The 17,512-nt window shown below is 46.0% G+C and overlaps 1 protein-coding gene across 1 annotated transcript; it reads right to left on the bottom strand.

Moving 5' to 3' along the window:
• Positions 1-151: 151 nt before the first annotated feature.
• Positions 152-17,308, bottom strand: UBLCP1 (ubiquitin like domain containing CTD phosphatase 1). Its single transcript, XM_073649307.1, has 10 exons — positions 16,960-17,308; positions 15,201-15,292; positions 14,238-14,323; positions 11,226-11,341; positions 10,861-10,959; positions 7,172-7,209; positions 6,061-6,159; positions 4,447-4,563; positions 905-1,032; positions 152-638 (listed from the first exon to the last, which is right to left on the bottom strand). The coding sequence occupies exons 1-10, from the start codon at positions 17,138-17,140 to the stop codon at positions 608-610; spliced, it is 987 nt and encodes a 328-aa protein (XP_073505408.1). The 5' UTR covers positions 17,141-17,308; the 3' UTR covers positions 152-607.
• Positions 17,309-17,512: the final 204 nt, after the last annotated feature.

Below are 17,512 nucleotides of genomic sequence, written 5' to 3'. Positions count from 1 at the left end.
GCAACAATTTCAAGGGTGCAAACACTTTCGTCCATGACAGTAACTTCAATGACAGCATGCAATTTTGCAGTGCTGGATCATCAGCCATTCTGGATTACTGGGATGGATTGTACGTATGACAGACAGAATGGGAATAAATAAATCTCACGTATTTAAGGCCGTATGTTTTATTTGAAAGATATTCTCATTGGCTTATCCCCAACGCTTTTTTATGGGGTTGTCCTTGGTAAATCGTGGAAAGTTGTCCTGATCTGTAACTTAACAGCATCTCGTATAGAAAACTACATGATGGAAGCTAAAAAAACACAACAGAAAAACCCCCATTCTCTGAGCGGTTTATATAAAAAAGTATAAATAAAAATAATGATCAAAACATGATCAAAACACACAGAGCTCTGTGGTACGGCGTCTGAATGCTCCCATCATTGGTAAAGCCGGGGAGCAAAGTAAATTTGTCAAAATGGCTAAAAAAATGGATCGCTATGAACTAAGGAACGAAAAAAAAAGGACAAATGACATGAAACATTCAAGTTTTACTCCGCAGTTTGTCCATGCTGCCCGCCCCGGATACAAATCTCCGGACGTGACGCTCTTCATCGCAGATGATCTACGATTGACCTTGTTTTTTGGAGAGATATCTGTAAAAATAAAGAGAAGAAGATGGAGATGAGGGGAATTCTAAGTCATATGTAATGTAAACTGTGGCAAGACACCTTCAAGGTGTCAGATCATTTGTTTTCCCTGGAGATAAGAAGTGCCAGAAGCATCTCCCCGCAGCTTATCCTCCTCGCTAGGAAGTCGTAATCAGGCCGAGCCAAAAAATCATGAAGAGTTATCACACGTCTACGAGAGGCTTCATATACTGAGATAAGCACTGTATACAGGAGATCAGCACCACACTTACTTCTCCCAGTGCTTGTGGTTCAGCTCGGAAAGGTCTTCTAGTTTAGCAATTTCTTTAAGGTACTGAGAAAGCTTCAAAAGCTCTTTGTCTTTATCCCGATTCAAATGTGCTTTCATGAAAGGTCTGATCTGTGAAAAGGGATAACAGATATTGGGTATTGATAGATAGAAACGAGATGAGATGCAAAAACAGTTATGAGACAGATATGAGAAAGAAAGATCGAAAGCCAGAAAGAAAGATCGAAAGCCAGAAAGAAAGATCGAAAGACAGAAAGAAAGAAAGATCGAAAGACAGAAAGAAAGATCGAAAGACAGAAAGAAAGATCGAAAGACAGAAAGAAAGATCGAAAGATCGAAAGCCAGAAAGAAAGATCGAAAGACAGAAAGAAAGATCGAAAGACAGAAAGAAAGATCGAAAGACAGAAAGATCGAAAGACAGAAAGATCGAAAGACAGAAAGAAAGATCGAAAGACAGAAAGAAAGATCGAAAGACAGAAAGAAAGATCGAAAGACAGAAAGAAAGATCGAAAGACAGAAAGAAAGAAAGATTGAAAGCCAGAAAGAAAGATCGAAAGCCAGAAAGATCGAAAGAAAGAAAGATCGAAAGATCAAAAGAAAGATCAAAAGAAAGATCAAAAGAGAAAAAGAAAGAAGGAAAGATCAATCGAAAGAAAGAAACATTGAAAGAGAGAGAGAAAAAAAGAGAAAAAAAAGAAAAAGAAAGAATGTTCAGCATAATGGGCTTTAATCCTGCCTGATATAGATAGATAAACATTTGTTTCATCTGTGTAGGTGAATATTATTGCATGTATCAGGCCATTTAACCTCTTCGTCACTTTGGGTTTTTGCGTTTTCGTTTCTTGCTCCCCTTCTTCCCAGAGCCATAACTTATTATTTTTCTGTCAATATGGCCGTGTGAGGGCTTGTTTTATTGCGAGGCAAGTTGTACTTTTGAACGACACCATTGGTTTTATCATATTATGTACTGGAAATGGGTAAAAAAAATTCCAAGTGCAGAGAAATTGCAAAAAAGTGCAATTCCACAATAGTTTCTTGGGTTTTTTTTTTTTTTTTTACCATGGTCACTAAATACTAAAACTGACCTGCCATTATGATTCTTCAGGTCATTATGAGTTTGTAGATACGAAACATGTATAGGTTAATTTTTATTTAAGTGGTGAGAAAAAATCCAAAGTTTGTAAAAAAAAAAAAAAAAAAGTTGCCATTTTCCGAGATCCGTAGCGTCTCCAGTTTTCGGGATCTGGGGCTGATGGATGGGTTATTTATCGCGCACCGATTTGAAGTTTTTATTGATACCATTTTGGGGTAGATGCGATGTTTTGATCGCCCGTTATTGCATTTTAATGAAATGTTCTGGCAACCAAAAAAGACTTAATTCTGGCGTTTTTTTTTCTCATTACGCCATTTAGCGATCAGATCAGTCCTTTCTTTATATTGGTAAAATCGGGCGACTCTGAACACAGTGATACCAAATATGTGTATTTTGATTGATTTGTAATTGTTTTATTTTCAATGGGGTGCTGTCTGTAACAAAAGTGCTCATAGCAGATCGGCTATGACAAACACAGGGGTTTCCTGCAGACCCCGGGTTGTCATGCCAACCCATCGGCAGCCCGCGATCATGTGACACGGGCGCCAATGGGCGGGTATTATGACGCCATGTTAAATGCCGCTGTCGGAGTTTGACATCGGCATTTAACATGTTAACAGCCGCGGGAAGATTGCGATTCCACCCGGCTGTTAGGGGCACATGACAGCTGGACCGATCATTCATTCTCAATTCATGGGTGGAATCTGTATTCAGTGAAAAGAGAATTTCACATTACTGAGATAGAAAATGACAGTTAGTGCTCATAAGATTCTATGTAGACGGATGAAGGAGGCGGGAGCGTTCTGCGACTTGCTCCTCCCTCCTCCATAGAATTCTATCTTAGTAATGTCTTCACTGAATACACATTTTACCTAGGAATTAAGAATGAATGATCGGTCCTGGTGGAGAATGAAGAGGATTCCTCTGATGAGATATATTACAAAGTCTCTTATTGTCATGTGCACTGTTCATCTAGAAATAGAAATTAACAGGACGGTTACTCTTTTAGCGTCGGCGACTTCAGAGAGCTGTTTTCTAAAAGACTTGAAGATCATGGCTGATCTGTGACTGTTGTTGTCGTTCAGGACGATGTCATGAGCTAAACCTGTTAATCACAGATGGACGTCTGCCATGGTCTCGGCTTCCATTGATGGAATCGAAGCCGAGAACAAACTGGAAGTTCAAATTTTTTGCCAGATATTCACCATTGCATTAGATCTGGCACCAGATGCAGGGCTGTGGAGTCGATAAGCCAAACCTCCGACTCCTCAATTTCCATGACACCGACTCCACGACTCCCTCATACATGGCTCATGTTTAAGTGATAAATTTACTGTAGCACAGATTCATCTCAGCTAAAAGTCTAGACCCTTAGATCAGGAATAGGACAGATATTTATAGGACATTTCATAACTTTCCCAAACTCTTATGAAAAAATATTCCCCACAAACTGCATCGAACTACTATACCCAATTTATTATATATTTTATCCAACTCCATAGCCTTGACCAGATGTCCACCACATGAGGTCTGGCGCCAGATGTCCACCACATGAGGTCTGGCGCCAGATGCCCACCACATGAGGTCTGGCGCCAGATGCCCACCACATGAGGTCTGGCGCCAGATGCCCACCACATGAGGTCTGGCGCCAGATGCCCACCACATGAGGTCTGGCGCCAGATATTCAGCATTGGATCCGGCACCAGATATTCAGCATTGGATCCGGCACCAGGTATTCAGCATTGGATCCGGCACCAGGTATTCAGCATTGGATCCGGCACCAGGTATTCAGCATTGGATCCGGCACCAGGTATCCACCATTGGATCCGGCACCAGGTATCCACCATTGGATCCGGCACCAGGTATCCACCATTGGATCCGGCACCAGGTATCCACCATTGGATCCGGCACCAGGTATCCACCATTGGATCTGGCACCAGGTATCCACCATTGGATCTGGCACCAGGTATCCACCATTGGATCTGGCACCAGGTATCCACTATTAGACCTTACAGAAATCTTTAGCGTCTCATCAGCTTAAAACGCGTTTGATCAGTGGGGTCCAGGTCCTGAGACACCCAAAGAACACACACAAGCCACAGGGCAGAAGTGCTCAGCTCAGGCATCGGCAGAGTAGTGTATCGAGGCAATGATTCTCTGTAGGGCCCGTACACTGCTCTGTTCCCGCTTGAGCATACGATGAGCACTTCTACCACTTGGTTTTCTGGAAGAAGACCCCCATGACCAACAGTGGTGAAACATGGCCTATAACAAGAAAAAATGATTGAGAGGTTTAATTACCCTTTAAGACACCAATACAGGTACTATATTACTGGCTGCACCCAGTAACCATACCTAATGGGTGAGTGACACTGACGTAGGACTGCACATCCCATCGTGCTGTGACATTTTGTATTTTGCGTCTCACTAACCTTTAGGCCGTTCTGTGGATTCATCAGGAAATTCCGCCCGATGTCGTCAAACATGATGGTGTTCTTCTTACTGTAAAACTCTTCGTATTTGCCCCATATCACCCCAAGAGGCTTCACCTAACAAAATATACCAGTTATCAATGTAAGGGCACTTATAGGGGCGACTCAGATTGGTAGAGGATCCAGCACCGAAAAGTTAAAACTGGATCACATTCGACTTATGTGTTTCAAGCCAAGTCGACTCCTACTGAAGATATGAGGCCTGAAATGCGTGGTGACATTGCGGTTTGAAAGGGGTTCTCCATGTAACAACACTTAAAACCTATCCACAGGATAGGTGCTAAATGTATGATTGGTGGGTGGCTGATCTCTGGGACCCTCACTAATCCCCAAAACAGGGTTGCTGTGTTCTCAGTATAAATGGAGAAGTAGTGTCCATGCATGACCCCTGCTCTATGAGAGCGGTGGTTCCCACAGTCCCATAGTGTGACAGGTGTGTCAAATGTAACAGACAGTCGCTCTGCATCTGGCTACAGAAGGTTTCGGAGTTTGGCATTGCAGACGCCTTCTTAATCCTTCTCACTTTTGGACCCAGCGGCTACCTCCCTCCTGCTCTGATTGACACACCCTGGTCTGAATGTTTATAAACTCTCAGTCTGCTCCAGGGAGTCGCCGGTGATATTCACATTTTCCCTTGTGAAAGCTTGTAGCTACAACAGTCGGCTAGCTTCCTCTCTGGTGCCTTTGGAGGATGTTTGGTGTTATCTCTCTGGTGTCTGCTCAAGCTAAGTTTTCCCCCTTTGTTTGTCTCCCTTGTTGTCTTTAGTTGTTAGTGGGGACTGACCAGTGCTCACCCCCACCTCCATATCAAGAGCCTAGCTCTAGGGATATACAGGGCTTAGGTTTCCAGCTCGGCGATTGATGTGGAACCTATATAGGGACGGTAGGGGAGACAGGGTGATATTATATCAGCCTAGGGGGTTTCCACTCCTCCTTTCACTAGTGTCTGGGCTTCCTTCCCCTCTTCCCTTTGTGCTGCATTTAGTCTTTCCCACATTGTGCGTGACACTTTTTTTTTTATTTTACTTTTTGCTGTATTTAATAGTCCCCTTAGGGGACTTGAAGCTGTGATCGTCTGATCAGCACTGCTATGTATAGTGAAAATTATGATCTCCATTGAATACAGGCCAAGGGCAGGCTTTCCAAGAAGGATCATAATGACAGGCACGGAGGGTCATCAGCAGACCTACTGTCGATGTACATTGTCTTAAAGTGTTATTCCCACCTTCACAGATGGATATTGTCAGATTGTACTTTTGCAGTTTAGAATGTTAAAATTTTCATCTGTTCTTGAGGCATTAACACTATTCTCTTGCTTACAGTTTGTTGCCTATGAGACCGACCACCGCTGCTGTCCAGCTTGTAAGCATTGCCAGGATCAGGAGTTAACAGCACCCTTCAGCTTCAGAGCAGTGCTTACAAGCTCAATAGAAAAGAGCACTGCACATGTTCTCTGTCTCCAAGGCAACGAACTGTAAACAAAATACATTTTTTAACTATCTCAAGAACAAGTGAAAATTTTGGTGGAAAAAAAAAAGCCTGACATGAGCTTACAGCAATGAGGCCTCTCCTGGGTGTGTGCACCGTGATCATGGCCGCGCTGTCCAACATGAAAGTGATCTTGTAATTGGCATTTGTGCTGACGCCCAACTCCTAGAAAAAAGAGGAGAGAAAAGTCTTAAAGCCAAATTTCTAATAAGAGAACAATTCAGGTTTCATCTAATTATGCCCCCCGGGTATCCCCAGTTTTATGATCCAGGGGGAGTCTGACCCCCAAGATCTCTACCAGTCACCCGCCGTCCAGGGCACTACTGCGTTTCAAATGGAGTTGGCAGCAGGGCAGGGAAAACTTCAAGGGACTTGCCAGTTTTAGAAAAAATCTGTCTCCCGGATGCAGTTTGCTATAAAGAATAACAAATCGTGCTTTACTCACCCTTCCCAGGTCCTAGACGGAGTCCTGGTTTCTGTTGTCTGCAGCGATGACGCCAATCAATGAGCTCGGTGGCTCTGTCAACTCGACGCAGGACCCGGGAAGGGTGAGTAAAGCACAGGGGAAAACTGGAAAATGGGGAGGAGGTAGCACTGTACGAGCAGTTTGGCCCCTTTCACTTTCACTTTCAAGATGGTCTAGAGGTTGGACCGCCAGCAGCATGTCCTATTGATATGGATGGGAATCCACCTTTTAAATTTGGACTTTTATTCATTTTTGCACAGTAGCCATGGATGGTAGCCAAAAATTGATAAGGACGTGATGACTGCCGTCTGCGGAGCTAATGACGACCTTCTACAGTACAAAAGGCAGAGCTATTATCAGAGTACACCCGTGCCACGCAAACACCGGGAGCTCTTACTGCAAAGGTTACAGGAGCTTTGCAGAATTGGCTACAGAGGGTTTGCGGGTTTTCTTGGCTTTAGGACCACCAGATCTCCAGGAACAAATTTTATGTAAATCGTTTTGAGGGTAAATTGTCACTGGGCTAATGCCCTTTAACACCACATAAAGAGTAGAAAGCGCTCGCCGAGCAGCCTCCTGTTAGAGGTAGATGCCAGCTGTATAATACAGCCGGCACCCGCCGTCTACGGAGCGTCTCTGGCGTCCTGCTCCTATGCACACATGGTTGTGGTACATCACACATCTGACATCATATAACGCTCGGCTGCTCACCTTCATTTTGGCTTCTATCCATTTCATGCTGGTTGCCGCTATAGAAAGAAGATAGATGGTCAATATCAAACTCCAGGAAAAACCCCCTACTGCAAGAACGGGCATTTTTATTTTGTTTTCCTTTCTCTCCATTTCTCCCAAGTGCCATCAATTTTTTATTTCTTCCATCCATGAGGGCTTGTTTTTTGCGAGACAAGTTGTAGCTTTGGATAACACCATTAAATTTACCATAAAATACTGTACTGAAAAATGGGGGGAAAGTCCAAGTGGCATGAAATGGTTAAAAAAAAAAAAAAAATGCTAATTTTTCGGGGGACTTTGTTGTTACACCGTTCACCCTAAGATTTTCCTAGTCAATGTGGTAACGGTGATACAAAAACCTGCATAGCTTTTTTTTTAAATCTAAATAAGCAACAAATGAAATTAGATATATTTTCATCTTTTGTTTTATATATATATTACACACACACACGTACTTGAGCATAAGTCGACTTTTTTTTCAGGCCATTTCTTACCCTCGGCTTATACTCGGGTATATACTTTATTGTATATACAGTACAGACCAAAAGTTTGGACACACCTTCTCATTTAAAGATTTTTCTGTATTTTCATGACTATGAAAATTGTACATTCACATTGAAGGCATCAAAACTATGAATTAACACATGTGGAATTATATACTTAACAAAAAAGTGTGAAACAACTGAAAAAATGTCTTATATTCTAGGTTCTTCAAAGTAGCCACCTTTTGCTTTGATGACTGCTTTGCACACTCTTGGCATTCTCTTGATGAGCTTCAAGAGGTAGTCACCGGAAATGGTCTTCCAACAATCTTGAAGGAGTTCCCAGAGATGCTTAGCACTTGTTGGCCCTTTTGCCTTCACTCTGCGGTCCAGCTCACCCCAAACCATCTCGATTGGGTTCAGGTCTGGTGACTGTGGAGGCCAGGTCATCTGGCGTAGCACCCCATCACTCTCCTTCTTGGTCAAATAGCCCTTACACAGCCTGGAGGTGTGTTTGGGGTCATTGTCCTGTTGAAAAATAAATGATGGTCCAACTAAACGCAAACCGGATGGAATAGCACGCCGCTGCAAGATGCTGTGGTAGCCATGCTGGTTCAGTATGCCTTCAATTTTGAATAAATCCCCAACAGTGTCACCAGCAAAGCACCCCACACTATCACACCTCCTCCTCCATGCTTCACGGTGGGAACCAGGCATGTAGAGTCCATCCGTTCACCTTTTCTGCTTCGCACAAAGACACGGTGGCTGGAACCAAAGATCTCAAATTTGGACTCATCAGACCAAAGCACAGATTTCCACTGGTCTAATGTCCATTCCTTGTGTTCTTTAGCCCAAACAAGTCTCTTTTGCTTGTTGCCTGTCCTTAGCAGTGGTTTCCTAGCAGCTATTTTACCATGAAGGCCTGCTGCACAAAGTCTCCTCTTAACAGTTGTTGAAGAGATGTGTCTGCTGCTAGAACTCTGTGTGGCATTGACCTGGTCTCTAATCTGAGCTGCTGTTAACCTGCGATTTCTGAGGCTGGCGACTCGGATAAACTTATCCTCAGAAGCAGAGGTGACTCTTGGTCTTCCTTTCCTGGGGCGGTCCTCATGTGAGCCAGTTTCTTTGTAGCGCTTGATGGTTTTTGCAACTGCACTTGGGGACACTTTCAAAGTTTTCCCAATTTTTCGGACTGACTGACCTTCATTTCTTAAAGTAATGATGGCCACTCGTTTTTCTTTACTTAGCTGCTTTTTTCTTGCCATAATACAAATTCTAACAGTCTATTCAGTAGGACTATCAGCTGTGTATCCACCAGACTTCTGCACAACACAACTGATGGTCCCAACCCCATTTATAAGGCAAGAAATCCCACTTATTAAACCTGACAGGGCACACCTGTGAAGTGAAAATCATTTCCGGTGACTACCTCTTGAAGCTCATCAAGAGAATGCCAAGAGTGTGCAAAGCAGTCATCAAAGCAAAAGGTGGCTACTTTGAAGAACCTAGAATATAAGACATATTTTCAGTTGTTTCACACTTTTTTGTTAAGTATATAATTCCACATGTGTTAATTCATAGTTTTGGTGCCTTCAGTGTGAATGTACAATTTTCATAGTCATGAAAATACAGAAAAATCTTTAAATGAGAAGGTGTGTCCAAACTTTGGGTCTGTACTGTACATTCCGGTGGTGGATAGTGGGGGAGGGGGGAGATAGCTGCGACGGAGGAGCGGAGCACATGCAGTAGAGAAGGGTGAATATTCATTCTCTTTAGTAGCGGGCATGGAGGATCACTGAGCTGTGGTGCTGCTGACACTGTGAGCACTCTATTAAAGAACCGGGATATTCACTCTTCTCCACTACCATAGTCCCGGCGTGGAGAGGAGTGAATATCCCCACAGCTCACCTCAGCGTCTGAGGGCGCATGACAGTGACGTCATGCGCTGCTCAGATGCTGACATCAGCTGCTGGCAGAACAGGAGCAGCGCTGGAGTAGAGGAAAGGAAGGAGAGTATGAGTGCTTATTTTTTTAAATATATGCAGTAACGGGGGGCCATGCATGCCAGGATAGGAGGCCATGCATACCAGGATTGGGGATGAGGGGTGCCATGCATACCAGGATTGGGGATGAGGGGTGCCATGCATACCAGAATTGGGGATGATGGGGCCATACATACCAGGATAGGGTCTGAGGGGGCCATGCTTACCAGAATTGGGGAGGATTGGGGATGAGGGGGCAATACTTACCAGGATGGGGAAATTTACCAGTAGCTGCTGCATTTCCCACCCTCAGCTTATACTCGAGTCAATAAGTTTTCCCAGTTTTTTGTGGTGAAATTAGATGCCTCGGCTTATATTTGGGTCGGCTTATACTCTCGTATATATACGGTATATACACACACTTTTTTCATACAAATGTATTTATTTATTTTTTTCTAATTTTTTAATATATACGTTTTATTTGTTAGTTATATATGTATACACACAGTATATATTTTCCTTTATTACATATATATTTATATATCTTCTTACAGTATACCAATCCCAGCTAATGAGGGGGGTGATCTTGTACAATTTTGGATTTAGTGCTGCACCACATCTCCTGAGCTGATTGAGGACTCGCTTTTTGCATAGTGATCAGACGTTTTCATCGATACTATTTTGTCTATACCCGAAGTTTGGTCGATTTGTATGGTATTTTTTTTGTGCTTTTTTTTTTAAATGAAGTGTGGTGACCGTAAAAGCGCTTTGATTTTTCTTTCCTTTGTAGATTTTTTATTTTTTTTTTTCACTGTATTTTTTAATTCTCTTAGGGGTTTTAAACCTGTGATTGCCAAATCACTTATATTATATATGGCAATACAATAGTGAAATCATGGCTCTCCTATGAAGCTCAGCCTATGCTTCATGAGACGACCAATATAGCAGCGATGGGGCCCTCAGTTGGATTGTAACCCATCAGTGCCCCAAGATCGTGCCGTGAGGAGGGGAGGTCGATGAGCCGGTGAGCCTACGACAACATTTAAATGGCTTGGAGCAGTGATTGGAGCTCAGCTCTGCTCACTGCTGTCAGAGACAGATGCCAGTTGTGTAGTGTAGCCAGCATCTACCCCAACGCAGGATAGTGACGGCCATAAAAAGGAAGACAGTAAAAAAAATAAAGTTTTAGGCTTCAATTACTTACACCATATTACAATATCGTAGTCTTCATAAGCCGAGGTAAGAAATTCATGCAGGTACGGCCTCATAAGCTCCAAGCCGGTTTCTGCACATGATCTATGGTCTACAATGATGAAAGAAGAAAGACGAGAAGTGGAGAACCACGATATCAGGACTAAAGCTGCAATCATTTCAGGAGGGAATTAACTTTTTAGCATTTGTCTCATACAAAAGCAGCTTATACGCTGACATAAGGGGTAATGCCGCACCATCGGACTCATCGTGTATGACGGCATTCACCGTATATACAGCACCGTACAGCTCCGGACTATTGGGCCTTACTAGCCAGGACCTAAAAGTGAGGGTGACATAAGGTGGTGACATACTGACCGAACAGCGTGTAGTCTACGTCTAGCACCAGCAGCTTTTTCCCTTCTCTCGGTGGGTTTAGGACCTCCACCTTGTAGTCTTTGACGCGACGTGAAATCTTTGCCAGATTTTCTTCTCTGAAAACAATGACAGGTGACCACTGTTAAAGGGATGGTCAATCCCTCCTTAAATGCTACATTCCTTGTATACTGACCTACCGAACTGGCGCCGTCAAAGGTTATGCCCTAGCCTTTGATGCAGGCTCGCTCGCCGAGCCCGCATCTTTCTTTCCCCGCACATGATGGCTGATTTAATCATGGCCATATTGACAGAAAAATAAAAAAAGTTATGGCTCTTGGAATAAGGAGAGGAAAAAAAGAAAGTGCAAAAATACAAAATCACAAGGCAATGAAGGGGTAAAGCCAGATATGGGATGCTGTTCGCCTGGCTGGGCGGGAGCTTGCTGCAGCAGAAACCTCCACTGGCTCTGTCTCTTTAAAAGGGATTTTTCCACGAACAAAAGTTTATTTAAACCCCTTTACACCCGGGTCATTTTCCGTTTTTACGCTTTCATTTTTTGCTCCTGTTCTTCCCAGAGCCATAACTTTTTTGTTTTTCCATCACTATGACACTGTGAGAGCTTGTTTTTTGCGGGACAAGTTGTACTTTTGAAAGACACCATTGGTTTTACCATATTATGTACTGGAAACTAGGAAAAAAAATCCAAGTAAGGTGAAATTGCAAAAAAAAGTGTAATTCCACAATTGTTTTTTTTTACCATGTTTACTAAATGCTAAAACTGACCTGATATTATTATTCTCCAGGTCATTACCAGTTCACAGATACCAAACATGTATAGGTTATTATTTAAGTGGTGAAAAAAAATCCAAAATTTGCGCAAAAAAAAAAAAAGTCGCCATTTTCAGAGACCTGTAGCGGCTCCATTTTTTGGGATCTGGGGCCGGGCGAGGGCTTATTTTTTGTGCGCCGAGCTGACATTTTTATTGATACCATTTTGGTGTAGATCCGATGTTTTGACACCCGATATTGCATTTTATTACAATGTTGCGGTGAACAAAAAAACAATTCTGGCGTTAATTTTTTTCTCATTATGCCGTTTACTGATCGGATTCTTTTTATATATTGATAGATCGCGTGATTCTAGACGCGGCGATACCAAATATGTGTATTTTTGTTTTTTTTATTATTTTAATTTGAATGGGGCGAAAAGGAGGGGTGATTAAAACTTTTATATTTTTTACATTATTATTATTATTTACTTTACACATCTATATATATATATAATCGTCTTATCCCGTCCTTCTTGGAAATGCCGCATCGCTCATTGGTCCGGCAGCGGCCAATCAGCGCCGCGGGATTTCTGAAAAAAGATGGCGGCCGTTAGCGGCTCATCTGCGGGATGGAGATGCAGCCGGGAGATGACCGGCGCGAGGCGCTCATCTCCCGGCCGGTAGCAGCAGAAGGACCTCGACCTGCGGGTCGGGATACTTCTGCTGCGAGCGCCCGCTCATGTCCCGGGTTCTCGCAGCGGAAGTAGCCGTACAGGCAGCGCTGCTGACATCCATGCGGCTAGGGTGTCAAGGGAGGACCGGGGAGCGGCGCTGCGGGTCAGGATACTTCTGCTGCGAGCGCCCGCTCATGTCCCGGGTTCTCGAAGCGGAAGGAGCCGCACAGGCAGCGGCGCTCCCCGGTCCTCACCAATACGATTCAATGATTGGTCGCGGCCGAAGACCGCGACCAATCACCGATCTTGCCGCAAAAGTTAAACACTGCTGTGCTGATTGGTCGCGGACGCTGCCCGCGACCAATCACCGATTTGGGCGCCACATTTAAATAGCGCCCGCGACCAATCACCGATCTTGGTGCCACATTTAAATCGCGTCCGCGACCAATCAGCACAGCGCCGTTTAAATGTGTCTGCAAGATGGGTGATTGGTCGCAGCCGCTATTTAAATATGGCGCACAAATCGGTGATTGGTCGCGGTCTTCGGCCGCGACCAATCACTGATCTTGCTGCAAAAGTTTAACACAGCTGTGGGCGCCACATTTAAATAGCGGACGCGACCAATCACCGATCTTGCAGACACATTTAAACACCGCTTTTAAAATCAGCGAGATTGGCGCCAAATTTAAACAACGCTCTGCTGATTGGTTGCGGTGGCCGGCCGCGACCAATCAGCGATTTTGGTGCCAATTTGAACCACCGCTCTGCTGATTGGTCGCGGTCGCCACCAATCAGCAATATTGGCGCCAAATTTAAACACCGCTCTGCTGATTAGTCGCAACCACCGGCCGTGACCAATTAGCGATATTGGCGCCAAATTTAAACACCGCTTCGCTGATTGGTCGCGGTGGCCGGCCGCGACCAATCAGCGATATTGGCGCCATAAACACCGCTCTGCTCATTGGTCGCGGTTACCGGTCACGAATAACCAGCATTATTGGCGCCAAATTTAAACCCCGCTCTGCTGATTAGTCGCAACCGCCGGCCGTGACCAATCTGCGATATAGGCGCCAAATTTTAACACCGCTTTGCTGATTGGTCGCGGTTGCCGGCCTCGACCAATCAGCGATTTTGGCGCCAAATTTAAACACCGCTCTGCTGATTGCGCCCGGTCGGCCGCATACCTATTCTAGAATACCCGATGCATTAGAATCGGGCCACCATCTAGAGCTCCAATAGTCTCCTTAGGAGACTAGAAGCTGCGATCATTTGATCGCCTGTGTGTAGCAGAATTGCTATGAGCTCCGACCGCTGGGCAACGCTCATAGCCTCCGGGAAATGACAACCGCAGGGGTCTCCTGCAGACCCCAGGTTGTAATGCCAACCCATCAGTGACCCGTGGTCATATGACAAGGGAAAGGACTTATGATGTCCTTCTGCCGCGGCCATGTTAAATGCCGCTGTCAGAGATTGACAGTGGCATTAACTAGTTAACAGCCGCGGGTGGATCGTGGCTGTCAAGGGCACATGACAGCAACCGAAATGGAAAGAAAGAAATCAGGACGCACCGATTTTCTACTTCCACGACCTCCTCCTCAATGTCGAAGTCATTCACGACGTCGTCGTTGTCCGGTGGTGGAGCCAGCACGTCCTCCTGCAATAAAAGCATGGAATTAATCTAGTCGGAGAAGGGTCGCTGTGACGTAGTGCCTGACAATGGGCCGTCCGAGCAGTGGACAAGCCTTTTAAGGGGCTAAAACAGCAGCGATCAGAGCTCTGCTGCTAGAGGCGGATGCCGGCTGTACAACACAGCCGACCCCAGATCTGTATAGCACAGTCTCCACTCCTCCACTCTCACAACCTAGGCACCCCGTTCCGGAAATCCATCCTCTCCACCTGTGATCACAGACATGGCTGCCATCTTGGTACTCCCGTAAAGCCCAGCCACAGGCGATCAAAAATTTGTATCTACTCCAAAATGGTATAAAGGAAAAAGCCTGCTCGCAATGCAAAAAAAAAACCCTCAACACCTCCATCAGCATGAAAACGAAAAAATTACATTTTTTTTTTATTTTGGCCAAATAATATGTATTAATAAATAATAATAATTGTATTAATAATATTATTATTAATGAATAATAATATATTATTAATTAATAATAATAATGCCCATTTGCTCTGATTCTTATCATACTGACCTGAAGGAAAATAATGCTGCCAGGTCATTTTTAAAACACGAACGGTTTAAAAAATTATAATGGAGGAATTGTGGTTTTCCTTTTTTTTTTTTTTTTTCACCATTTCCCCCCCACTTGGGATTTTTTGCCCATTTTTTAGTACATAATATTGTAAAATGTATGGTGTCCCCAAAGAAAGAGCGTCATCGTACAACTAAAATCGATGGGGGGAAAAAAAGTCATAGCTCTTACAAGAAGAGGATGGAAAAAAAATACATAAATAATTTAAAAAAAAATAATCGTGGGGACATGAAAGGGTTAAACAGAGACGTATAAAGCGTCGTATATAGTTACCAGACTTTCTTCCCGGGTTCCCATCATCATGATCTTGGTATTTGGTTTCAACTTCAGGACTCCGAGCTTCATGCTGTTATCTGCCGGTTTGCCTGTAATGTATAACAATCAGTCACCCGCAGGAACAATAACTCCCAATCTCTCCCATTGTTGCTCCTGTCACTTCTGGATTTGGGGGCTCTGTGTAGTAAAGTCCCAGGTAGTTGAAGTTCAGGGCCCGTTTGGGGGTAAAGGGGTCAACAGTCGGCCCATGATAGTCACATGGAGGAGGGGTGCCCGGCAGTCAGTCTCTGATCACTGGTTGGGTGAGGAGGGGTGCTGGTGATCAGGTGGTCGGTGGCCTCAGGTTTGGGTCCCAGATGTAAGTTGGGAGTGATGGTTGAGCGCCCAGTAACCATTGATCCTGTGACTTGCTGTGGGCTAATCCGTGAAGGTCTCTGGGAAGTCGTTGGGTAATTAACCCGATTTGGGTGATTCAGACCCTGTGAACTGTAGTTTAGGGAAGGGGTTTGACCTTTGGCATCGGGTCCGTAATTATCACTTGGAAAAGGGGTCTGCAGGCAGTCAGTCCACGGCCAATGACTGGGAGAAGGGGGCGGTTGGACACTTAGTGACTATTGGCCTTATGACTCTTATCTGCAGAGGATCCAACCTTGTGGCCCTGTGGTTCGGGGTCAAGGGGGAGGGACCAGGTCACTGGTTGGTTGGACGGGTGTTCAGAAAGCCAGTGACCCCAAGGTTTAGGGTTAGAAAGAAGCAGCCGGTCCAAGAAAGGCGTTGTGAAGCTGGTTGAATGGGGGCGGCGTTCTTGTACCAAATGACCATTGGTTTGGAGGAGCGCTGACCCGGAGACCCCCTGGCTCGAAGAGGCGCCGACCCAGAGACCCCCTGGTTCGGAGGGACACCAACCCCCAGCTCAGAGAGGGGCCGACCCAGAAACCCCCCAGGCTCGGAGGGGCGCCGACCCGGAGACCCCCTGACTCGAAGAGGCGCCGACCCAGAGACCCCCTGGTTCGGAGGGACACCAACCCCCAGCTCAGAGAGGTGCCGACCCAGAAACCCCCCAGGCTCGGAGGGGCGCCGACCCGGAGACTCCCTGGCTCGGAGGGGCCCCAACTCCTCAAAGGGGTGCCGACCCGGAGACCCCCCCCAGGCTCAGAGGGGCGCCGACCCGGAGAGCCCCTGGCTCGGAGTGGCGCCAACTCCCGGGTCAGAGGGGTGCCGACCCAGAAACCCCCCAGGCTCGGAGGGGCGCCAACCTGGAGACTCCCTGGCTCGGAGGGGCACCAACTCCCAGGTCAGAGGGGTGCCAACCCGGAGACCCCCCCCCCAGGCTCGGAGGGGCGCCGACCCAGAGACCCCCCCAGGCTCAGAGGGGTGCCGACCCAGAGACCCCCCCAGGCTCAGAGGGGTGCCGACCCAGAGACACCCCCCCCCCAGGCTCGGAGGGGCGCTGACCCGGAGACCCCCCAGGCTCGGAGGGGCGCCGACCATCAGCTCAAAGGGGCGCTGACCCGGAGACCCTCTGGTTTGGAGGGGGCAAAGACCCCCTTTTGACAGCACGGCTATGTGAGCCCTCTTTAGTAGACATCTCCTAGTGTGTGTAACATGTTCACTGTAGCTTGTGCCTCCTCTTCCAGGCCCAGTACCCCCACTCTGCAGATCAGTGGGGGCCACACACCAGGCTTTCCCCACTGGTCCCCACAATGTGGCTGCTGTTATCCGGCGGCGCTAGGACCCGCTCAGGACCTCGTCTCACCCTTGTACTTCAGGCCCAGCAGTTTCTGGCGCTCCGGCAGGACCCCGGTGAGGCTCTTCAGGGAATGCTTCAGATCCATCACCGTGTCCTCCTCCGACAGAGCGGACAGCGGGAACTCCTGGCCGCCCCATTTGATGATCAATGATAAGGTCATCGCCTTGGAATCGGGGATCCCGGCCATGTGAGCGGATGTCCTGCACCGGGAGGCGGGCACTACAACATGGGAGCCGCACTACTATACACCCACACGGGTCACTGCCATAAAAGAGCCGGCACGGACACAACAACACGGCGCAGCAGAGCGGAAATGACGTATGAGTGACGTGCGACGGCGTCACTGGCTGCAGAGCCTAGTCGTCATGACTACACTTCCTGAAACTGCCAGCTGCTGTCACGTGATCTGCCCCAGCCATAATACTTGGCTTCTACAGTCTGTTACCCTAGCCCAATCAGGTGTCCTTGCAGTAACAACCAATCAGAGGCCAGCTTTAATTTTTCCAGTGGAATTTTCTAAATGAAACATGAACTTTGATAGGTTTAGTGTGAAGCACTG

The sequence above is a fragment of the Phyllobates terribilis genome, unplaced genomic scaffold (genome assembly GCF_046119375.1).
Source record: "Phyllobates terribilis strain yellow unplaced genomic scaffold, ASM4611937v1 Scaffold_10__3_contigs__length_209671492, whole genome shotgun sequence".
NCBI classification, from domain to species: domain Eukaryota; kingdom Metazoa; phylum Chordata; class Amphibia; order Anura; family Dendrobatidae; genus Phyllobates; species Phyllobates terribilis.
This window is presented reverse-complemented; position numbering and strand designations above follow the sequence as displayed.

Coding starts and splice junctions, on each gene's coding strand:
- UBLCP1 (XM_073649307.1), bottom strand. CDS start 17,140: ATGGCCGGGATCCCCGATTCCAAGGCGATGACCTTATCATTGATCATC. Junction 11,342..14,237: donor GTCGTGGAAGTAGAAAATCG/GTGCGTCCTGAT, acceptor CATTGTTTTCAG/AGAAGAAAATCTGGCAAAGA. Junction 6,160..7,171: donor GGATAGAAGCCAAAATGAAG/GTGAGCAGCCGA, acceptor TCTTTTTTCTAG/GAGTTGGGCGTCAGCACAAA.